Here is a 25,406-nt window from a genome sequence, read left to right as displayed (position 1 = left end):
TGAATTTTTTTTTATAATTTTTAACTTTTTGCTATAATAAATATCCCCCCAAAAAAAATATTTTTCCTCAGTTTAGACCAGGGATATGCAATTAGCGGACCTCCAGCTGTTGCAAAACTACAAGTCCCATAATGCCTCTGCCTCTAGGCCTCATGCTTGTGACTGTCAGAGTCCTGCTATGACTCATGGGACTTGTAGTTCTGCAACAGCTGGAGGTCCGCTAATTGCATATCCCTGGTTTAGACCGATACATATTTTTGTAAAAAAAAATCGCAATAAGCGATTATTGATCGGTTTGCGCAAAAGTCTACAAAATAGGGGATAGTTTATGGCATTTTTATTAATATTTTTATTTTATTAGACATGGCGGCGATCTGCGATTTTTATCATGACTGCGACATTATGGTAGACACATTGGATACTTTTGATGCCATTTTGGGACCATTGTCATTTATACAGCGATCTGTGCTATAAAAATGCGCTGATTATTGTGTAAATGACACCGGCAGGGAAGGGGTTAACCACTAGGGGGCGAGGAAGGGGCTAAGGTAGTGATTCTAACGTGGGGGGCTGGGCTACCACTGACACCACGTTGATCACTGCTCCTGATGACGGGGGGCAGTAGATCAGTGTCCTGTCACTAGTCAGAACAGGGAAATGCCTTGTTTACGCAGGCATCTCCTGTTCTGCAGCTCCGTGACACGATCGCGGGACACCGGCGGACATGGAGTCTGGGAACGGTCACGTGGTACCTTGCTTTGCCCACAGGAGCCATTCTGCCGACGTATAAGTGCATGAAGCAGTCGGCAAGTGGTTAAAGCAAGCTAAACCTAATGATTTAATGGTTTCCAAAACGGTTACATTTAAGGTATGCTGTGATTGATAAGTCACATTTACTTTTTTATCCTAAGTCTTAACCAAACTGTCAAACCATCAAATGGTTGGTGCCATAACTGATCACATGTACAGCACCATGCCATTTTCAGATCAACAGAGGCCAAGATGGCAGCTTCCCTGGTTGTAAAGGAAAGAAGGGTTTAATTCCGCTTTTAACAGTCACCTGCTGCATGTTCCATTTGCATGCTGCCAGCTTAAGTCTTTCCTCCTGCTCCTTTCCTATTGCTACATGTTAAGTTTCTCTGCCTCTACATGATCAACCAATCGGTGCCATTTGCTTCTTTTAGAGACAGGACAGTAGCCAAAAGGGAAAACACTGGCTCGCGGGTATTTCAAAGCTGTAAAGCAGGGATATGCAATTAGCAGACCTCCAGCTGTTGCAGAAATACAAGTCCCATGAGGCATAGCAAGACTCTGACAGCCACAAGAATGACACCCAGAGGCATGATGGGACTGGTAGTTCTGCAACAGCTGGCGGTCCGCTAATTGCATATCCCTGCTGTAAAGGGTCTTTTGAAACATGGACAGTGGCGGAACTAACAATGCTTAAACGTGATTGTAAAAGCTTATTTGTTATTTAAAACAAAAGTTGGTGGAGTTAGTTTTGCACAGAGCAGCCCAGATCCTCCATCCTATCTATACCCCCATAGCCAGCAGCTTCCTATGGGGGCACTAGAGCCGAGTCAGAGCTTTGTGTGTCCATTCAGACACCGAGCCCTGTCCCCTCTCTCCCCTGATTGGCTAGCTGGCTCACTGACTGCCTTGGAAGCCAATGGCTCTGCTGCTGTGTCTTAGCCAATTGGGAGGAGTGTCCCGGACTGCTTAGACCAGTGGTCTCAAAGTACCGGCCCGCGGGCCATTTGCGGCCCGCGGACCAGTTATAAATGGCCCTCAGGCAGGGTGGAAATGAGGGGAGCTAAAAAAAAAAAAAAAAAAAAATTTTTTTTTGAGCTGGTGCCATCTGGTGGTGAGCCGTTGGTATTACAAGTTATTACCACCAGATGTGAGCTGGCGCCATCTGGTGGTGGCCGTTGGTATTACAAGTTATTACCACCAGATGTGAGCTGGCGCCATCTGGTGGTGGCCGTTGGTATTACAAGTTAAGCATTACAAGTTAAACAGCAATTCTAATGTCATTTACACTATTTTCACTGCCATATTCTTCCCTCTAATTAGAACCCCCAAACATTATATATATTTTTTATCCCAACACCCTAGAGAATAAAATAGCGATCGTTGCAATACTTTCTGTTACGCCGTATTTGCGCAGCGGTCTTACAAGCACACTTTTTTGGGAAAAAATTACACCTTTTTTAATTAAAAAATAAGACAACAGTAAAGTTATCCCCATTTTTTTTAATATTATGAAAGATAATGTTACGCCGAGTAAATTCATACCCAACATGTCACGCTTCAAAATTGTGTCCGCTTGTGGAATGCCGACAAACTTTTTTACCCTTTAAAATCTTCATAGGCGACGTTTAAAAAAATCTACAGGTTGCATGTTTTAAGTTACAGAGGAGCTAGAATTATTGCTCTCACTCTACCAATCGCGGCGATACCTCACATGTGTGGTTTGAACACCGTTTACATATGCGGGCGCTGCTCACGTATGTGTTCGCTTCTGCGCGCAAGCTCGTCGGGACGGGGTGCGTTTTCTGGTTCCTAACTTTTTTAGCTGGCTCCTAGATTCCAAGCAAATTTGTCAAACCCTGACTTACACCAGTGCTGGTGGTAATAATGCGCTCGCTGACACCAGTGCTGGGGGTTAATAATGTGTTCGCTGACACCAGTACTGTTGTTTTTGAAGTTTGAAAGTTTGCATGCGGCCCCCCATGGCATATGAAAACTTGTCTTGTGGCCCTCAGGTAATTTGAGTTTGAGACCCCTGGCTTAGACACATGTAGACATCGCTGGGGAGAGTTGGGGCTCAGGTAAGTAATTAGGGGTGCTGGGGTGTCTGCTACACACATAATGTTTTTTATCCTAATGCATTAAGATGAGCCTTCTGCCTTTACAACTCCTTTAAGTTTCAGTGTGCTTTGATGCACTGATATATGGTAGGAAAGAAAAACGGATTTCACCAAAAAATCTTTTCTGCATTACATCATAAGTGTAGTTTTATAATTAAAAGTCTTAAGCACTTAGATTGAGGATTACCCACTGACCTCTAAACTGTGGCAGCACACATAATAATGGGAAGAAATGTAGCTCCAATTTTAGTATGGTGCTTATCGCTGAAACGTGTCTGCCGCTGTCTGTACTCACTGTGAAGACTTTACAATAAATACTTTTGATGTCTGGAGCTGCCAGCATTTTTTTTCTGGTGACTAGAACTTTAGTATGTGGTAGGATTTTATTTTAGTTTTTCCTCTCAATTTATCGGTTGAATCTTTTAGGAATGCTATCTTACAGGAAAGCTGAAAGCTTAGGAAAGTAGTATATATTCACTCCTTTTTATATTTTCATCCTAATATAAGAGGTGGATCCTCAAAGTCCTGTGATGTCACGTTTGGGTCACTAAGATCTAAAAGTTTGACTAATCAGATTTTCTTTTTTTTTTTAAAAAAAGCTCCTGCCATATATGTGATGTTTAGCTTGTGTTCCTGATATCCAGATTACATCAGGGGCAATAGATGTGTCAATGTTACAACTTTGCACTAGTGACACTCATCACTATTGATTTTATCAAAAAGCTTATTTTAAGTCCCTCTACATTAATATAATCTTGTGGTTTTTTTTTTTTCTTTTATCAAAGAAACATAAAAAGAAGAAAAGACCTGAGGTGTACAACTTCTCTGCTATTCATTTGATACATGACCCTCAAGGTAATGATATTGCGTGGCAATTTATTAAGTATTAACCCTTGCTGACCAGTGTTGGGGAATGCTTATTGACATGTTGATATTTATTTCTTTTCTGGTTGATGCCAACATACTGTGATTAAAAAATATTCTATAAACACAAATATTTTGACCACTAAGTCTTGTGACATTTGGAGTTCTGGTACACACTTCTCACTAATACCCAACGTTTTAATTATAAAAATAAATTGATAGAAATAATGCGACAGGAAGCATGTATGATTTGTGCACAATTTATAATATATAATGGCCCTAAATGGCATAGATGTAATAAATGAGCCCTATATAGGTAGAGATCTGTTCCTCAAAAGGCTATGAGGGTAATATCCACAACTCTGAAAAGCATAGCACTCTCAAATGGTGCTTTTGAATTTGTATCTGGTGGCCATCACAGAGGCATACAGCAATATAACCATACAGTATAATTGTAGTAAAAATGTATACGATGTACATGATTTACTGGTACCTGTTTCAATGTATCTATATTCAGACATGTCCTCCATGCTCACGTAAAAAATTATATATTTTATAGACCAATGTGCACAAACAGCCAGTGGCACAGAGATGAGCGAAGATCTTCCATGTAAATTAATGTTATATACTAAAACATTCAGAGCAGTCTTATTCTGCAGGCAGTGTCTTTCCTCATAGGACGCAATAATCAAAGGATTTCTCCACACCAAAGTTCTAGTAAATGCAACATTTATATGGAAGGAATAGCACTGTGTGTATGTGTACCTTGCAGAGGTATACAATGTCCACTAAAGGGTAAATGTGCAGCTCTGTTTACGATATAACAACAAATCCTCCCATCAAGCCGTGTTGATCTCACAGCTGATAAAGCCATTGCTTTCTTTTTTTTTTTTTTTTTCTTTATATATAACCACTTAAGCCCCGGACCAATATGCTGCCTAAAGACCCAAGGTGTTTTTACAGTTCGGGACTGCGTCGCTTTAACAGACAATTGCGCGGTCGTGCGACGTGGCTCCCAAACAAAATTGGCGTCCTTTTTTCCCCATAAATAGAGCTTTCTTTTGGTGGTATTTGATCACCTCTGCGGTTTTTATTTTTTGCTCTATAAACAAAAATAGAGCGCCAATTTTGAAAAAAATGCAATATTTTTTACTTTTTGCTAGAATAAATATCCCCCAAAAACATATATAAAAATTTTTCCTCAGTTTAGGCCGATACGTATTCTTCTACCTATTTTTGGTAAAAAAAAAATCGCAATAAGCGTTTATTGATTGGTTTGCGCAAAATTTATAGCGTTTACAAAATAGGGGATAGTTTTATTGCATTTTTATTAATTTTTTTTTTTTTTTTTACTACTAATGGCGGCGATCAGCGATTTTTTTTCGTGACTGTGACATTATGGCGGACACTTCGGACAATTTTGACACATTTTTGGGACCATTGTCATTTTCACAGCAAAAAATGCATTTAAATTGCATTCTTTATTGTGAAAATGACAGTTGCAGTTTGGGAGTTAACCACAGGTGGCGCTGTAGGATTTAGTGTACACTTAGTGTGTGTTTACAACTGTAGGGGGGTGTGGCTGTAGGAATGACGTCATCGATCGAGTCTCCCCTATAAAGGGGATCACTCGATCGATGCAGCGCCATAGTGAAGCACGGGGAAGCCGTGTTTACATACGGCTCTCCCCGTTCTTCAGCTCCGGGGAGCGATCGCGACGGAGTGGCTATAAACAAATATCCGCGCCGTCGTCCTGGATCGCTCCCCGAGGGAACCCGACCGCCGCGTGTAGCGGGGGGGGGGTCCCGATCGGACCCTCGACCCACGTCTAGGCAGGCACGTACAGGTACGTTGATGTGCCTGTCCGTGCCATTCTGCCGACGTATATCTACATGCAGCGGTCGGGAAGTGGTTAATTTATTAAATGTATAGAAATTTTTATGGGCTGCATTTTGGGAAAAGGTGTGGTTAAAAAGGTACATGGATAGTTTCAGTAAAATTTCTTGTTGGCAAGCATGAAACTGCATATCCTAAAGCTGGCCATACATGCATTGAAATTTGGACGGTTCAGCAGGAACTGGCTGAATTCCGATACATGTATTGGCAGGCTGATTGTTCCCAAGTCAATCCATCGATCGACTTTTGCTACAACCAGACTGTTGGATTTTCCTACATGAAATTACTGCCAGCAGCTACAGCCGCTCGTAGTGATCAATGTATTCTGCCAACCTAGAAGGCTCTCCATGCCCCCCTTCTCCCCCCGCTGGCAGAATACAATAGTGCTGTGGGAAGCATTCCACCTGCCAACACTGGCTGTGTTGATGGGGGAAGCCGAGCAATTTCTTTCCTTCAACCCATGGTAGAAGGAAAGAAAATTTATTCATCTATGGCTTGCCTAATGCTTATACAGCAGTATGTGCATTACATATATATTGAATTTTTTTCTTTCAGAGTTTGCAGAGAAACTGCTGAAAGAGTTGGAAAACTCAAAAGAAAGATTTGAAGTTAAGATGATGCTAATGGATCTCATTTCCAGACTTGTTGGGATTCATGAGGTAAAGTACAATAATAAAGTATGACTAAAAGGGCAGTCTTTTGGCAATAGTCCTCTTTTTTACTTTAATTATAATAATAAAAAAATAAAATAAAAAAAAACTATCAGGGACATCGGTGTGTCCAAACTAATTCTTTGAAAGTATGGTACCTTTTTGGTGCCTGGAAATGGCTTTCGTTAAAATATATACAAATAACAATGAATTTCTGAGCACTTTATACAGAGGGCTTCTGTTTCTCCCTGAAGTGGTGCTAAGCAACTCAGACAGATGTCAAGGCCCTCTGCAGAGAATAGAACTTGGTCCTTTTTTCCCACCTTGCCTCCAGCATGCATTGATATACCTTGCTGATGACGATTTGAGGATGATAAAAAAAAAAGAAGCTCATAGGGCCACTTTAGTAACGAATCACAGGCCATAATAAGCGGAGCGGGCGGATGACAGGTCTTTGTCCACTCTGCATATGCAGAGCAGACATGGACACAGCCTACTCTACTTTATTGGCCCTCCACTCCTATCTACCCAGACGGAAGGGGACTGACCCCCTTCTGTTTTTTTAAGCGGATCAGATTGGAGATAGGTGGTTGTAAACGGACACGAGGTGGTTTTACATCTGCCACTCTATAGAGGTGAATGGAGAGTTCATTTGGGTCCGCATTAAAAAGGAACAGACAACCTGATTGGACCGATCATGTGAAAGGCACCTAAGGCTGCTTTTAACACTGCGGTTTACCTGCACCTCAATTGACCTCAATCTTCACTTCTTTCTCAGGATTTCTGCAGGCATGGCTGGCAGCTGCTGCTGTCCCTAGGGCAGGTTTGGCTGGTGGCAGCTAATGCTGCTGGCGGGTATCCCTGGTGGCTGCTTTCCCAGATCGTAGATTTCCGACCCCCTCCCCAAGCATCAGTGTTGCAGGAGCCAGCGCTTGAGGAAGCGCTGCTTCCTGTCCCAGGTGGAGAACATTTTATATTGCTCCGCCTGTGACATGAGACGGCTCTATACAGGAGGCATTGGCTCCGCTTCCTCTACTGCTGACTCCGTTCTTCACACTGATGCTTGGGGATGATGGGTCAGAAAGGCCGACCCGCCATCCCAGAGCAGGAGGTGGTGGGCCACATCAGAGGGCGCTGCGTGCCACATGTGGCCCACCCCAGCTCTAGAGTCTAGGCTAGTGTTATTTTTTTTTTATTTGATTCAGAGGTGTGTATAATCATACTTTGTAAACGATGTGTGAAGTTCAGTGACCTTGACAGCTAAATGTATTTAATTTTACAGGGTCATTGAACATTGGGTTCCAGTTAGTTTGCAAATTGTGCATTCCCATTACTGTAATAAAATAATTATGATATTCGAGTAGCGTCAATGTTTATTACTCCCTGTCATGTTTTAAAAAGTGCGATAGGACCATTGATAAAATGTTATTAAGTTTTCTCCAAATACATGTCCTAACAGACCTATATGCAAGCCTGTGATCTGTAGGTGGTTGTTTCTACTGCAGCTCTATTTTTCTCATTACGATATTGGATTTTCTGGTGTTTTTCATAGTACACATTGTCATCGGTTTAAAATGGTGTATGAGGCCTACATTTTCTTCTAATACATCTGCTTTTTTTTTTTTAAACAGCTATTTCTTTTCAACTACTATCCTTATATACAAAGGTTTATACAGCCACATCAAAGAGGTACGTTTTTCTTTTTTTACCTTGACAGACTGAATACAAAATGTACCATGCACTGGGGACTTGTGCTTTAAAATGGGAACCAAGTTGAATATTTATACATACTGTATGTATTTTTATTAATGGCAGTTTTATGGAGAAAAAAAAAACTTAACTGTGTTGCAGGCTTCCTGCTACATGTAGTTTTCTTATAATTTGGATTTCATGTTTGTATTAAAACTTTTTGAAATGTACCAAATAAAATGTAATCCATAGTAAAATAATGTGCTATTCCAGTATAGATGCATTACAGTTGCATGCAAGCATTGCAGTCAGCAAATGTGCACAAGGGTAATGAAGCCCACTTTTCTAAGATTTTGAGTAAAAATAGAGGAAGGACACAAAAAAAAACTGTGTGCAGAAGGTTCTTTACAGAGAATGCATTAAAGTTCAAGAACCTTGTACCTTTTTAAAACCCCTTTTAATTATTACAGCCATTTACTATTGTTGGACCCCTTTCACACTGGGGTGTTTTTCAGGCACTTTAGCGTTAAAAAAAGCGCCTGTAAATCCCCTGAAAGAAGCCTCATCTGCAATCCCAATGTGAAAGCCCGAGTGCTTTCAGAGCCCTTTCACACTGCCAGCGCCCGGAAAACGCTGGTAAAGCTCTGCTAAGACCCATTTCACACTGGGTAAAGCTCCGCTAAGACCCTGTCTCAATGGGAAGGGGCGCTTTAGGAGCGGTGTATCAGCAGCATGCTAACAGATTCAGAAGCTTAGATGTTTTTTTTTTTTTTTTTTATCTTTTAAGGTTGCTTCTAAATTAGCAAGTCCTTATTTAGTGGTAGATTTATTGTAAAGGACTGTAATAAAAATTTAGTGGTGGCAGCTAGTCTTAAAGGAGCAGAATAGCCAAAGCTCATTTGACTGTACTTCTATAGATCACAGGAGTGCACATGGAGGAGGATCACAGGAGTTGCCTTCGTTTTGCACTCCTGTGACCTGTTTTCTGCTGACATCACCAATGTCTGGCCAATGAGAGCCTGAGACACCCGCTACTCCCCCTCCACAGCCCAGCGCTCCAATGAGTAAGGAGGGAGATGAGCAGCGAGCTGTGACTGACATTCTACAGCTCTCTGCTCACAAAGCTCTGAAAACTGAGCAATCGGCTGTGTTTGATCGCTCGGTTCTCAGTGCAGAGGCGCCAGGGGACAGATGCAGCATCGGACCCATGCTGCATCCGCCTAGGTATAAATGTGCATAAAAAAAAATTCCTTCTCTTTTAAATTGGTGCCGTATTGTTGCAGGTAAATTTATTGGCGCCATCTTCAGAAATGTTGGCATGGAATGCATAGGTTCACCTTTGGCAACATGTTATGCCAAGGATCCTCAAACTACGGCCCTCCAGCTGTTGCAGAACTACACATCCCATGAGGCATTGTAAAACTCTGACATTCACAGACATGACTAGGCATGATGGGAATTGTAGTTCCTGAACAACTGGAGGGCCATAGTTTGAAGACCCATGTGTTATGCACTAGCTCCCCTCACTCCCTGAAGCCCCCCTGTCCCCCACAGCCACTGTCACTTATATTTTTTCATTTATTTTTTTAACAAGAGAGACACTGTCACATTTTAAAATGGGCACAGCTGTGCAGATCTTAGCCTGCATAGCCATGTCCTTCATTAACAGCACTCTAGTGAATGAATACACTACAAGTCCCATCTTCCACAGGGGCAGACGGACTTGTAGTTCTCAATGGACTGCAAAGCTGCTGATCAGTGCACTTGTCCTTTGATTCTTTCTGCAGCTTAGTAACTGACAGCCCATAGAGAGGTACAGGCAGAGAGCTATCGGAAGTGTCTGCAGGAGTGTGACATTGCAACCAACGATCCACTGATTGCAAGTGCAGTGCTTTGCAGACTCCTGTGTAAAAAACGAAAAAAAAATAATAAATGCAAATTTTTACCTGTAAAAAAAACATGTGCATTTATTTTAACGAGTCAACTTAGCCTTTTAAGTTCATTATTACAATTTATAGGTAGTTTTCTTTGATCTCAATGACTGGTTAGGATGTATCTTGGAATAATCGCTAATTTCATTTCATTCAGAGGTAACCAAGATTCTACTGTTTGCGGCACAATCTACTCATCACTTGGTTCCTCCTGAGGTAAGCTGATATTGTCTCCAATACTTGGTGGTATGCCTCTACGTATATTAAGCCTGTTACCCCAATATGTGAATGCAGATCATTTCCAGAGGAAATCCACATTTTATATGTATCCCCTACAATCAGGCTGTTTTTCTAAATTATGTTTTTTTTTCTTTTATATTGCAGTATAAATATATATGTAGACACCTAAAATATGTAATTCATACTCTGAAAATAATCTCTATTCACCTATTGGTGTAACATTTTACAGCAGTTCTATATATGTATTATGTTAAAGCAGTGCACTTAAAATATCATATGTCTATTATAAATTCTATTAAGTTCCTACATATTTTGCCATGGTACATATCCAGAAAACTAGACCGAATTATCAATGTAATGCTATGGCTAACTTGCTACTTTTATTTTTAACACTCCAGATTGCTCAGTCACTGTTGATGACCGTCGCCAATAACTTTGTTACAGAGAGGAACTCGGGAGAAGTGATGACTGTTGGGTAAGTGTAGCCTTGACTTTGTAGTTCTCGTTTTGTTTTGTTGAATGATAATCCTTTTTTTTTTCTTTTTTTTTTTTTTTTCATTTTTATGTGATTTTATTTTGTCTTGCTGCCAGAGAACCGGCCCAAGTAAAATATATTGTTTTCAAATGTTGGTGATCACAGAAAATCTTTGCGATAGGGAAAAAAATTCTCTGCTGCTGTGGGCTATACCCCACATGCAGCACAATAGAGCACTCCGCTTTAGTTTGTTTAAAGTTTTAAAGATGTAGGGCATCTTGTTTTTAGGCTCAGGGTCAGACGAGTAGGGATTTTAGGCAAATCGTTTCTCTACCTGTGAAAAGCCACTCTGGGCCTGTTCATGACTATGCATGTACTTTGCAGTGTCGGTGGGCCCTTTAAAAAGAAATAAAAATAAAAACACTTGGACCTGGTTTACATTAGTGCGATTTTCTGATGTGACTTGAGTCCCAGAGAATTGCATTATAATGTAAATCTCATTGTTTTCAATGGTACCTGTTAACATCAATGCAGCACATCAGAGTGCGATTTTGGAAATGGGTCAGGTGCTACTTTGAGCAATGCAGCATGATTTTGTTGGCCATAGACTTTTGTATGGAGGCGCATCAACGAAGTTTGATTCAATGTGGCAAGCAATTTTTGTTTTAGTTAATCCTACACTGCTAGTAGTAGTTGTAGTCTAGTATCGCCTCAAATACGCGTCAAAAATGCACACAATTGAAATCTAAAACAACTCTCGCTACAGAATTGCACCTGAAATTGCCTCTGAGTGGCATCAGATTAGTGTGAACCAGGACTAAAAATACCCTTATGCTGAAGATGATACAATAGAAATATAGGGCCAGATTCACGTAGCCCGGGCGCAGCGTAACGTAACCGATTTAGGTTACACCGCCGCAAAATTTCTGTCTAAGTGCCCGATCCACAAAGCACTTACCTGGAAATTTGCGGCGGTGCATCCTAAATCCGTCCGGCGCAAGGCGGGCCAATTGAAATGGGGTGGGTACCATTTAAATTGGGTGCGCTCCCGTGCCGGACGTACTGCGCATGCTCCCAGCGCAAATTTCCCGATGTGCTTTGCGCGAAATTACAACGCGCCAAAGTTTTGTGAATCGCGACGTGAAAAAGACTTGCGCCGGGAATTTTTTTTTTTTAAAAAAATTCAAAAGCGACGCGGGAAAGACGGGTATACTTTTACATGGTGGAGTAATTTTCCACTTTGTAAAAGGTGCCCTATCTTTACGACGGCAAACTAACACTTGCGGCGACGTAATGACGGGAAAAAGTTTCGTGGATCGCCGTAACTGCTAATTTGCATACCCGACGCTGGTTTACGACGCGAACTCCCCCCAGCGGCGGCCGCGGTACTGCATCCTAAGATCCGACAGTGTAAAACTATTACACCTGTCGGATCTTAGGGATATCTATGCGTAACTGATTCTATGAATCAGTCGCATAGATAGAAACAGGGATACGACGGCGTATCAGGAGAAACGCCGTCGTATCCCTTTTGTGAATCTGGCCCATAGTGCATTTTCTTCTCCTAGGAATGTCATCTGTGAAATAAAAATTAACCTTAGTTGAATGACATGCCATTGATGTTACGTAAAAGTTTTTGTGCCCCTTTGGAGCATTGTAACATTATAGTATACCCAGAAATGTTTGCTTTTACTCTAAAATATGTGCCTGTGCATGGACTGAGTTTGGCTCCAGAATACTGATGAATATATAAATCTGACTAATAATGGGACAATCGCCATGCACACATGAAAGAATGGATAGAAAACAAACCCCATCTGTAAAACCGAGTATAACCTACTTCTATGGCCAGTGGAAGACTATGAAATAGACCATGATAGCTTGACCAGCTTGGTTTTTCTTGTGGTCAGTGTCTTCGCTTTGGAGAGTTAACCTCTTTTCTTGTCCTAGTGAGCACTGCCACCAAGACTGAAAGTGATGGTAAATGTAAATCTTACAGTTGTCACCAGAGTGAGTGGAGGTGGACTCCTATACTTGTCCCAGTGACAACAGCCTAAAAGGAAAGACTTAGGAGAGATGTCTTCTCATTCTTTTGTGTCCCTTAGCCCGCATTCACACTACAACGCGGCGTATTTTGCCGTGACAAATTGCGGCGTATTGTGCCGCGACAAAACGGGTCGTTTTTAAACTTTTTTTTTTTTTTTTTTAACAACACATTGTTGTCTATGCCGAACGCCGAAAGCCGCCTGAAAAAAAAGGGTTCAGGACTTTTTTTGAGGCGGCAGGCGCACAGCGTTCGGCGTGAGATGTGAACCATCTCCATAGACACCAATGTGAAATCTCCCCTCCAGCGGCATGAGCGTCGGGCGTCTGCTGTGAAAACGCCTAGATGTGAATGGAGCCTGAGACAGAAAGTGAAGGGAATTCTCTCCACTATGACAAAAGTAAGAAAGGCGATTTAACCAATGCCTACTCTATCCCTATTCTTATCTAAGAAAAAAAAATGTTTGGATGCTACATTGTCTTTTATCAATTAGATTGCCAAAATCCAGCCAGTTGGGTTCTGTAACAAGACTACCCTTTTTCTGTGCAACCTTAAAGCTGCTATTACGATTTAAAAGTTACATAAATATATGGTAAATATGCTGTTCTGCCTCCATTGGTGTTTGTTCATCGTTTTTGTTTGATTTTGCAGAATAAATGCAATCAAGGAATTAACTTCTCGATGTCCATTGGCAATGACAGAAGAACTCTTACAGGATCTTGCACAATACAAAACGCACAAGGATAAAAGTGAGTCGCCATTTAAACATAGAACTGATGGGATGAAAAGCAAATGTCTTGTAAAGCCAATTGACTTCTAATTTGCGAGACTAACTTGTATACAGTACTCAATAGTTGGGTATTACAGAATAAACAGTAATACGAAGCTTCAGAAGGTCATCTCAGGCTTTTTATATGAAATTCTTGACACATTTAGATATCTTAACACACGTTGCAACCGTTTGAAAGTTGTGTTTTCATGGTTTGACATTTTGTTCGCTTTTTACATTCCTTGTGAGAAACATTTGAGCAGAGAAGTTTCTTCCCTGGACATAGTACTGCATTATAAATGATTTGGATCCATGCTCGCTTATTCTAGTGTGCATTATCCTGAGATAAAGGATCATTGCATTTTAACCATTCTTTAGAAGGTGCAAAACATGTTTTTTTTTCTTTTTTTTCTTTCTTTTAGATGTCTCCATGTCAGCTCGAGCTTTGATACAGCTATTCCGCACATTAGACCCCAAGATGTTGCAGAAGAAATTTCGGGTAAGTCATGATTTTGTTTACCACATTGGGGGGGAATTAAGAGTCGCGCAAGCTTGCACAACTTTTCTTAATTTAGAACATGGAACAGATGCTGCTCCTAAATAACAAAAGGGACAGGAGCGATCAGTTCTCTGTTCTGGCTATGACTGGTACAACACGGAGAATATGGGAGCTTGAGCTGCAATCTCCAATCTGTGTTATCCCCACTCACCCCACAACCTCAACTCGGAGTGGAGGGAGGAGGGTGTCAACGCTGTGCAGTTATACGCTGTGCAGTTATACGCTGTGCAGTTATACGCTGTGCAGTTATACGCTGTGCAGTTATACGCTGTGCAGTTATACGCTGTGCAGTTATACGCTGTGCAGTTATAGGCTGTGCAGTTATAGGCTGTGCAGTTATAGGCTGTGCAGTTATAGGCTGTGCAGTTATAGGCTGTGCAGTTATAGGCTGTGCAGTTATAGGCTGTGCAGTTATAGGCTGTGCAGTTATAGGCTGTGCAGTTATAGGCTGTGCAGTTATAGGCTGTGCAGTTATAGGCTGTGCAGTTATAGGCTGTGCAGTTATAGGCTGTGCAGTTATACGCTGTGCAGTTAACCGGGGCATGCCAATGTACGTCGGCAGAATGGCACGGCTGTGCAAAGGGACGTACCTGTAAATCCCCCTTTTAAATCTTGTCATAGTGGGCATGCCCGCCGCGTGCTCTGTGAGCGTGCCTGCGGACTCTATATCCACCGGGTGCCCACGATTGTGTCACGGAGCGGCAGAACGGGGAGACTCCTATTTAAACAAGGTATTTCCCTGTTCTGCCTAGCAACATGACAGAGATCTACTGCTCCCTGTCATCGGGAGCAGTGATCTGTCATATTCAAGTGAGACTCCCTAGGACACACTTAACCCCTTGATCGCCCCCTAGTGTTTACCCCCCCTCCATGCCAGTGTCATTTACACAGTAATCGGTGCATTTTTATAGCACTGATCGCTGTATAAATGACAATGGTCCCAAAATAGTGTCCGATGTGTCCGCCATAATGTTGCAGTCACGATAAAAATCGCAGATTGCTGCCATTACTACTAAAAAAAAATTATAATAAAAATGACAAATCTATCCCCTATTTTGTTGAAGCTATAACTTTTGCGCAAAAATACCAAAAATATTTAGAAGAATACACATCGGCCTAAACTGTGAAAAAATATATATATATATATATATATATATATATATATATATATATATATATATTAAAAAATATTGCTTTTTTTTTTTTAAATTGTTGCTCTTTTTTTTGTTTATGGCGTAAAAAATTTAAACCGCAGAGGTGATCAAATACCACCAAACAACAACAATTTTGTAAAGTGCTCTGGTCAGGAAGGGGGTAAATTCTTCTGGGGCTGAAGTGGTTAATGTGGCGTGTGCTGCTTCTGACAGCTTCCTGCACCCTTATAAAGGTGCAGGAAGCTTGGGTAATTCCCTATAATTACTTTTTAGGAAGAATTTCATCCATTAATGCCAAAACCAGAATGCTTTTTGAAAAACTTGCATTAGTAGTCTTCTGAGCGCTCAAATTAATTGTATCCCTTAAAAATTACCAGGAATAGAATGCTAATAGGAAATAGGATCTACTTGCAAGCTGCACAAGCCATTTTAGGACGGCATAATTGGCTATTTGTTCCACTAGAGATGCTCGTTTCCCCTTAGGAACACCGAAATGGCCCGAATGTGACAAACAATAGTTTGAAATTGGGAGCATCACTTGCTATAATTAAGCCATTTATGAGCCGTCCTAAATTATATGCAAAAGATTTGTCACTGGAAAAGTGTCCCCCCTGAAAGATTACTGACCCAGTGATGGCTCAAAATGTCAGATTTTTCCCCCATTTCAGTTTAATGAAACCAGGACACAGAAAACCACTGGAGTGCAAGTGTCCCACCTGTCAGGATACAATGGACCAGATCCACGTAGACTGGGCGCAACTTAACTTTCCCGATTTAAGTTACACCGCCGCAATTTTTCCAAGTTAGTGCCCGATTCACAAAGCACTTACCTGGAAATTTGCAGCAGTGTAACTTAAATCCGTCCGGCGCAAGGCGGGCCCAATCGAATGGGGCGAGTCCCATTTAAATTAGGTGCGCTCCCGCGCCGGACGTACTGCGCATGCTCCGTCGGGTAAATTACCCGACGTGCATTGCGCTAACTGACGTCGCACCGACGTCATTTGCTTAGACGTTAACGTAAATGGCGTCCAGCGCCATTCACGGACGTCTTACGCAAATGACGTTGATGTTTAAATTTCGACGCGGGAACGACGGCCATACTTAAAGCGGGGGTTCACCCTTAGAGGGCACTTTTCCCCCTTAGATTCCTGCTCGTTATTACTAGGGGAATCGGCTATTTATTTTAAAATATGTGCAGTACTTACCCGTTTACGAGACGCATCCTCTCCGTCGCTTCCGGGTATGGGCTTCGGGAATGGGCGTTCCTTCTTGATTGACAGGCTTCCGAGAGGCTTCCGACGGTCGCATCCATCGCGTCACGATTTTCCGAAAGAAGCCGAACGTCGGTGCGCAGTATAGAGCCGCACCGACGTTCGGCTTCTTTCGGCTACGAGTGACGCGATGGATGCGACCGTCGGAAGCCTCTCGGAAGAATGTCAATCAAGAAGGAACGCCCGCTCCCGAAGACCCATACCCGGAAGCGACGGAAGAAGATGCAGCTCGAAAACGGGTAAGTACTGCTCATATTTTAATATAAATAGCCGATTCCCCTAGACCGAACGAGCAGGAAGCTAAGGGGAGATTTTTTTTTTTTTTTTAAAATGGGTGAACTCCCGCTTTAACATGGCTTAGGAGAACTAGGGCTCAGCCCTAGTTTTACGCGGCGTAACCCGACGGAAACTACGTAGATTTAGATCGACGGGATGTTCGGGGATCGCCGTAAGTCTTCATTTGCATTTTCTACGCCAGCCGCAATGGCCTCGCCACCTAGCGGCCGGCCTAGAATTGCATTCTTAAGATCCGCCAGTGTAATTCAATTACACCCGTTTCGCATAGTTCGAAACAGAGATACGACGGCGTATCTCGTTTGTGGATCTGGCCCAATGTCTCAGCAGAGATTGCTGCATCAACATCTCTTGTGTTGATGCAGGGATCTGTCAGTTTTTATTTACCTGCTGGTTAAACCTGTAAAGTGTGTAGCTAGCTTTAGCCCCAGGACAGGTTTAAAATTCCACAGTCCTCCAGAAACCAGGTAATTTGTCTTTTTTTTATAATGTTTAAAGTGTATGTATCGTAAGAATTTTAAAATCAAATATTTATTTCCAAATTGAGTTTGAATTATTTGTAGCCAGCTCTTATAATTCGGGATGATCTTTTAAGTTTGTGAAAAATCCTAAAATGTTTACGTGAATTCTGAGGCACATAGTCATTATTCCTGTGCCACGCAATTCAGAGCCTGGCTTCTGAACTCCAGAGGTTCTGAGAGGAGGTGGCGTCGGTACAGGAATCAATGCTTGTAGACAGCAAGGTTCCATGGGAAATGTAGTCCTAAAAATTGAAAGTAAAGAGCAGAAGCTGCAAAGCATGCAGAGAATACAGGAAGCTGAGGAAAGAGATGGCAGGCAGAACTTACAACATGAAAGGAAATTTTTCAAGTATGATTATACTGGGTTGTCAAAAATAACTGTTGTTTGTATCGCTTTTACAATGCTGATGTTCTAAAATGAAAGTGTATGCTGGGACTATAGATCTCCTTTAAAAATGAGAACATTTCAACAGGGCAAACCCACAGAGGCATCCACAGAGGCAAAAATTCATGCTTATGGAGAATCGGTTGCTAAAGATTACATTCCTGGTGCAGAGGTTCTAGAGGTCGAAAAAGAACCAAAAGAAGGGGAGGATGATGGTAAGTGGCGAGATTACATTGTGCCACTTTCGCTTTACCTAGACTTTTATGTACTTGCAAGTATTAATATATCCACATGTCTCTTCAGATGGCTGGGAAAGTGCTAGTCTTAGTGATGATGACGAAGATGGAGAATGGATTGACGTTCACCACTCTTCTGATGAAGAGCAGAAGGAAGTTGTAAGTGATGAAAACAATAATAATACAGATAGAAGAAAGTGGTTGTCTTACGATTTTCAGGAATGCAGTGGTTATTTTTTTTGTTTTTCATCTGATTTTTATGAAAGTTTTAGCATGTAAATGAAAAGTTTTGATTTTTAGTCACAGCTCAATGTAAGTAATCATATAAAACCAATATAAGCTTGGGGGCTTACCATGTCAGTCAGAAATTGCATCAGGAGATCTCCACAGCCATGTGTAGGTCATCTAAACTTGGTAAGTTTGTTGCTTCAAAGTTGGATAATAGAACATAATGTAAACATTCTCTTGAGGATGATAGTTGGGGTGGGGGGTATTTTACTTGGGAGAAGGTCCTGATGCAACATTGTGAGGGTTTCATTCTTAACCCCTACTATGTCTTGCAGTTAAGTGTCGAGTGGTAAGAAAAAAGGGAAAAAAAAGAAAGGAAAAGAGAGTAAAAAAAGGTGGGGCGGCAGAGGGAAGTGTAACTGGGGAGAAGGCATGGCGCAGGAAGGAATGAGGAAAGGGGTGTATTCAGGAATGGAAGAAGTAGAGTGGAGAGAGGGGGCTGCTACTTTGTAGGTGGGATAGAATTAAAGAAGGGTTTTGTCGCTTAGTACCCCTTCTGCTCACACTATGTATTTTGTGAATGCTAATGGAGAGCAAAGAACAAAGGGCCAGATTCACGTAGAAGTGCGGCGGCGTAACGTATCGTAGATACGTTACACCGCCGCAAGTTTTCAGCGCAAGTGCCTGATTCACCAAGCACTTGCGTGAAAACTTACGCCGGCGTAAGCCCGCGTAATTCAAAGGGGTCTGTGCCATTTAAATTAGGCGCGCTCCCGCGCCGGACCTACTGCGCATGCTCCCTTTTGAATTTCCCGCCGTGCTTTGCGCGAAGTGACGTCATTTTTTCGAACTGCGACGTGCGTAGCATACTTCCGTATTCCCGGACGTCTTGCGCAAGAAGGAAACATTTTTAAATTTCGACGCGGGAACGACGGCCATACTTTATACAGCACATACGTGTGCTGTGTAAAGTTAGGGCACCTAAAACGACGACTAACTTTGCGACGGGAAACTAGACTAGCAGCGACGTAGCGAACACGAAAAACCGTTGTGGATCTCCGTAACTACTAATTTGCATACCCGGCGCTGGTTTGCGACGCAAACTCCCCCCAGCGGCGGCCGCGGTATTGCATCCTAAGATCCGACACTGTAAAACAATTACACCTGTCGGATGTAAGGGATATCTATGCGTAACTGATTCTATGAATCAGTCGCATAGATACTCTGAGAGATACGACGGAGTATCTGAGATACTCCGTCGTATCTCCGCTGTGAATCTGGCCCAAAGTTTTTCAATCAATTATTTGCCCCCATCAGTGTTGTCTTAATATTCTGCACTAATTTGATAGGCCAAATTCATGTTTTTTTCTCTGCATTTTTATGGTGCCAAATTTGCACGCTGTCTAATAACTATGCCATCAAAATGTTTGATAAAACAAGGCTAAAAAAAATATATTTAATTATTGACATTACATCCAGTGTCTAACATTTTATATTTGTAAAAGCAATGTTGTACTTGTGTCGAGAAAGAAAAAATAGAGGGGCTATTTTAGGAGTTTGTAGGCACAGTAACAGACCATATTTTATAGAAAAATATAAAAATGTATTAGAATTTACATAAAATACTATTCTCAAGAACCTTTGTATAGCATTATACTTGGACAAACATCCAAAAAGTATCAGAAAACATTAATAAAGCTAATGGGGAAACCATATTAAATTGGCTTCCAGGGAAATTTATACAATCATAGCAGAAATGTCCTGGAAGTATGGTTCAACACTTGCAGTAATATGTATTCCATTGGGAGATAAGGGGGCTTGACATGTTTCACGTGTGGACACGCTTCTTCAAAAGCCTTGTTAAGTGAGCTATACAGAGGAAAAAATAATTTTTGAGAAAAACAATTATAATCAAAATGTACAAAATAGTATTCACTATATACATGCAGACCAACAATGCACAAGCAATAGACCCTCAACAAAGGGGGGGAGGGGAACCAGCCAGGGGCCACCAAACCCATAAACGGCCATACATACAGCTTCTTTTGCAAGAAATGGTATCATCTGCAATATTTTTAGGCAGAAAAGCTCCAGGCGATGCCAGAAGGTGAGCGAAAGTCCAAGGCTGCAGCAGTCAGTGCCAGCAGGCTTCTCACGCAAGAGGAGTTCAAGAAAATCCGCATTGCACAGATATCCAAAGAGGTCGCTTCTGCTCCGGGAAAATCTGAGAAGAGGAAGAATGTGGAAATAGACAGTGATGAAGAGGAGAGCAGGTTTGCATAATGTTTAGTCTGTTGCAAAAGTCCTTTTAAGTGTATTAAATTTTAAATTCACTAGAAAAGATGGACTAAACCATACACCCTCCTCACCCGGTCACCACTGTACTTGCTAGCTCTGTTGTTGATGAGCTGTCAGCACCACGCAGCCCATACAGTGGTCCAGGGATTTGAAATCCTTACTCTCCAACCCCCCCCCCCCCATATCTCTGTTCAATGCTTCCAGGATGGATCAGAGAAATGCTGTGTGCTGGCGCTGACCAATCAGAATCGCTCTGCTCCGTCCCTGAAGTGCTATGTGAAGAAGAAGAGATTGTAATCCCCCAGACTGCTACATGGGCTGCGTATGGAGGGTGTATGGTGTTCATTTAAAAAAAAAAAAAAAAATCTGACAAGTGGAATGCACATCTTAAATCTGCTTAGTCACTATGATTACTTCTGTTGGCCTACGTCTGTTTTGATTCACATTGTTTATTGAATATAAATGACTGAAATCGTTTACTATGTTTAAGATTATTATTATACAGGATTTATATAGTGCTAACAGTTTGCTCAGTACGTTACAATATAAAGGGAGACAAAATAAAATACAAGAGGGTTAAGAGGGCCCTACTCATAAATGCTTACAATCTAATAGGGCGGGGCAAGTGGTACAAAGGTAATAACTGTGAGGGATGGGCCGATGAAAGAATTAAAAGTTCAGTTATGCGGAGATGGGATAGGCTTCCCGGTTGAGATGAGTTTTTAGGGATCACCTAAAAGTGGACAAAGTATGAGATAGCCAAATAGATTGAGGTAGAAGGCTCCAGAGGATGGAAGATTCTCTGGAGGAGTCCTGGAGATGTGCATGGGAGGAGGAGACAAGGGGTCTTAGGAGCAGCACAGATGATGGTTTGGGTGATATGCGAGACAAGATCTGTAATGTAGCATGGAGCAGAGTTGTGAGTGGCTTTGTTTGATGTTTTTAGAATTTTTGAATTGAATTCGACAGTGGAGAGATTGGCAGAGAGGGGTGGCCGAAACTGAGCGGTTGGTAATGTAGATGAGTCCGGCAGGAGCATTTATGATGGACTGAAGGGGGATAGCCTGTGTAGAGGCAGGCCAAATAGAAGGGGGTTGGTATAGTCAAGACGAGAGAGAACAAGGCAATGAATGTGTAGCTTGGTGGTTTAATTAGTTAAAAAGGGGCAGATTTTAGAGAGGTTAAGTCTACAAGCTTTTGACTGTGATTGGATTTGGGGCTGAAAGCACAGGTCAGAGTCTATAGGGGCACACCTGTGGGCTTGACCCCGAGCTGGGTTGTTTGCATCTATGGACACACACAGCTCAGCCCCTCCCACTGCTCTCTGCTCAGAGGGTTTGACAACAGCAGGAGCTAATCGCTTCCGCTGCTCCCTCTGAGCAGAGAGATGAGAGCCACTGTGAATGGGCACAACTCTTCGAGAGAGGGCTTGGGTAAGTTTAAAGGGGGGTGAGGGGGTAATACAAGCCCTTGGAGGTTTTTTACCTTTAATGCAGAGAATTCATTAAAGAAAAGAAAATATCCAGGCTTAAGAACCACTTTAAGTGTGAAGAATTGGTATTTAGTACTGACAGTATCTAATGTTGTTGTTTTTTTCTAGAGGGGAGTTGCTTTCACTTCGAGATATTGAACGTCTGCATAAGAAGCCCAAGTCTGACAAAGAGAGCAGGCTAGCCACCGTTCTGGTGAGTTTAAATATTATAATTTACTTTCTCAGTGTTGAACTATGTCATTCATTATTTTGTAACCTGTATTACAGTTCTATATCATAATTGGGGCTCAGTGTCCTAGCATACTCTATGCTGTCTGTAATCTTGTGCTTTATTGAAGTACAACTGAAGGCAAAACTTTTTTTTTTTTAAGCTTTGGATAAAGTGGAAAGGGTTTAGATCACGTGGCAGTTTTTATTGCTGACTGTGCCCCGTTTTAAAGTGGGTGTAAACTCTCACATATACCCAGTGAAGGGAATAGCCTCAGATGATAAACAAGTAAAACCTATGTAGGAGGATTTGTTTTATCTTTGTGTAACGGCAGTCTTCTCTTGTCTACAATCCTTCAAAGTGATAAAATCCTTATGCATCTGTGAGTAGTACATAGAAGGAAGTGGAGAACTGCAGTTACATCTCTGAGGCACTGTGTGAGAGCTGATTGGAGGAAAGTGACGCACCACCCCTCCACATAGGCAGAGGAACATTTCTCTCTCCCTAACACAAATTTTAGCTCATGTAACGGAAAACATCTAGAAATGACTTGTGCTGATAACAGGGGAACAAAGCACCAGGGAGAAACCACACTTAGAGCTTTGGAGAGAGACAAGTAAACACTACAGAGATGTGCTTGGTTCAAATTTCATGACTGGGGGTTACATCCACTTTAAGGAGATTCATGTTGTCATGTTTACCATTATGATTGACAGTGAAAGTAAAAAAAGAACCCCAAATTTTAGGTTGTCCCCAATAAAGTAATAGAGGGGAACTCTTCCACTGGGGATACTAGTTCCGGTGACCTAGGGGGTCCCCAAAAAATTCCCTTAATTTGCAGGTTTTCTCACTTCCTGTTTTTATATGGAACGGGAAGTGAAGGGAAATCTCTGCAATGGTAGGCAGGGGAAATAAAAATCTGGCAGGGGTTATAACCCTGCCTTGCTCTATGCAAAATGGTGAAAAAAAATTGATTATAGTTCTACTATAAATATTATCCTGCAATGAGAGGAAATGTTTTAGACAGACAACCTAAAGGTGACCATTTTATTGAAGGCTTTTAAAGTATAGAAATTGGTATCAGCCCTGATCAATGGTAGAGACACAAAAGAAAATGGTAAATACGGGGGTAGAAGGCCATGGGTACATACAGTTTTACAGTGTGCATATAATTATACAGAATTATGCATGCAAGTTGTCCCAGGTGGCAAATATCTTATCCCAGAAGGTAATGGATTGCATTGATTTCCTTGTTGTGCCTTTTTCTAATGCATGGTTTACTTTACTTGCATTATAGAGTGTGCTTCTCTCCGTTAATGGCTGCAGTGCTGGTCACATGGCCATATTGATCCCAAAGCCAATAAGCCATGCCGAATGATGACACATGGAATGAGTATTGTGACAACTTGTTATAGCAGTTTTAAACCCAAAACCACAAATTTATTGTATTGCAGATTACCAATCATTAGATGTGGTGGCCTTTTTCCCCCGTTCTGTTTTTCACCTGGTGATTTGGCAAGCAACACACCCTCCTGTGTTAGTGAGACACCACTTTGGAGGCATTTTCAGTCTGGGTGGGGGGCATGGGAGTGTTGACTGTATTAGCAGATGTAATAAAAACGTAGAACTCCAGGTAACACATAATCAGTTTTGCATGAATAAACAAAAGCTCCATTTACCCCTGTCGGTGGTAAATGGATTGTCTCATTCATGTAAACTGATCCATTCTGTTGGAGAGCTTGAGCTTCTGTAAACGGCAAATGTGCTGTCTAAATCACCAGATGAAAATGGAAGAAAGATTAAAAAGGAAACTGATAAAGCCACCACAGCTAAGAATTGATAAGCTGCAATATAATGAATGTTTGCTTTTGGGTTTAATACGGATTTAAACATTATTGTAGCTGGTAAATCCTATTTTTTTCAAGATAAAAAAACCCTATGGGTACTTTTTAGGAAAACCTTTTGGGGTGCAGTTTGGCAGAACTGCTAGTGCTATATTTTGAATGACTTGGTGTAACAGGGGAATCTACTTTTTGCATTTTTTTTGCATTGCTTTCTGAAGGAAACACAATCTAATGGGTTTACTAACACTTGGTTACATTTTGCATTGGGAGGAACTTCGTAAAGCCAGTAAGTTGATTGATGGGTTTCGGCACTAATTTGTGCCAAAAACATTTGGGGCCTGGAACAAATTTATGAAAGATCTATATAAAATAAAAAGGTATATTGTATGCAAATCAATCTCCCAAGACACTGTCATTTTATTTAGTGGTAGAGGCAGAATCTTGTGTGTGAAGATCATTTTTAATTATGTGCTTTTTTGCCGTTTTGGATAATAAATGGGTATCATTGACGTGTTTTGGAAAGGCTTTGTGTGAGTGGGCCCTAATAGTTGGTGGTGAATACAATCAATGTTTCACTATCTTAAACAGCATGGGCCAGATCCACGAAGCAGTTACGCTGGCCTAGCTATTGATACGCCGCGTAACTGCTAGGTTGCTCCGGCGTATCTTTGTTTTGTATCCACAAAACAAGATACGCCTGAAGCTGGGCTAGATCCGACTGGCGTACGTCTTAGTATGCCAATGGATCTAAGGTGCATATTTACGCTGGCCGCTAGGTGGTGCTTCCGTCGATTTCCGCGTCGAGTATGCAAATAAGCTAGATACGCCAATCCACAAACGTACGTCCAGCGCATTTTTTTACGTCGTTTCCGTAAGGCTTTTTTCGGCGTAACGTTATCCCTGCTATATGAGGCGCAGCCAATGTTAAGTATGGACGTCGGGCCAGCGTCGAATTTTCAGTCGTTTGCGTAAAACGTTCACGAATAGGGCTTTGCGTAGAATGACGTTCACGTCGAAAGCATTGGCTTGTTGCGGGTTAATTTGGAGCATGCGCACTGGGATACCCCCACGGACAGCGCATGCGCCGTTCAGAAAAAACATAATTTACGTCGGGTCAAGACGTATTAACATAAAACACGCCCCCATCTCATCCATTTGAATTGCGCGCCCTTACGCCGACACAGTTACACTACCCTGCCGTAACTTACGGCGAAAATTCTTTGTGGATACGGGAAATACTCTGTAAGTTACGGCGGCGTAGTGTATCCCTGAGATGCACTACGCCGTACGTAAAGAAGCGCCGAGGTACGTGGATCTGACCCCAAATTTTTAAAACAGATTGTGGGTGTTTGGCCATTGTAACAGAAATCTGGATTTCCCAGTGAAGAAGTGGCAGTTTAAGGTGTATTTTAAAACCACATGAATATGATGCTTTAAAAATATCCTCGTATGATTTCTTTAAAACTGAATGTTTACTAGCTAAATAGA

At 41.7% G+C, this 25,406-nt stretch overlaps 1 protein-coding gene across 1 annotated transcript in view; it reads left to right on the top strand.

The window, feature by feature from the left end:
- The window catches only part of SDAD1 (SDA1 domain containing 1), a 62,048-nt gene that overhangs the window by 34,370 nt on the left and 2,272 nt on the right, over positions 1–25,406 (top strand). Inside the window, exons 10-20 of the mRNA XM_040327616.1 lie at positions 3,656–3,725; positions 6,186–6,289; positions 7,912–7,969; positions 10,058–10,116; positions 10,539–10,615; positions 13,311–13,408; positions 13,851–13,927; positions 17,701–17,827; positions 17,916–18,007; positions 20,156–20,349; positions 21,975–22,059. Coding sequence (XP_040183550.1) covers positions 3,656–3,725; positions 6,186–6,289; positions 7,912–7,969; positions 10,058–10,116; positions 10,539–10,615; positions 13,311–13,408; positions 13,851–13,927; positions 17,701–17,827; positions 17,916–18,007; positions 20,156–20,349; positions 21,975–22,059 — 1,041 coding nt within the window. The remainder of the gene's footprint in view (positions 1–3,655; positions 3,726–6,185; positions 6,290–7,911; positions 7,970–10,057; positions 10,117–10,538; positions 10,616–13,310; positions 13,409–13,850; positions 13,928–17,700; positions 17,828–17,915; positions 18,008–20,155; positions 20,350–21,974; positions 22,060–25,406) is intronic.

This window comes from Rana temporaria, chromosome 1 (genome assembly GCF_905171775.1).
Source record: "Rana temporaria chromosome 1, aRanTem1.1, whole genome shotgun sequence".
Taxonomy (NCBI): domain Eukaryota; kingdom Metazoa; phylum Chordata; class Amphibia; order Anura; family Ranidae; genus Rana; species Rana temporaria.
Note: the sequence above shows the minus strand (reverse complement) of the source record. Positions and strands in the feature narration are given on the sequence as shown.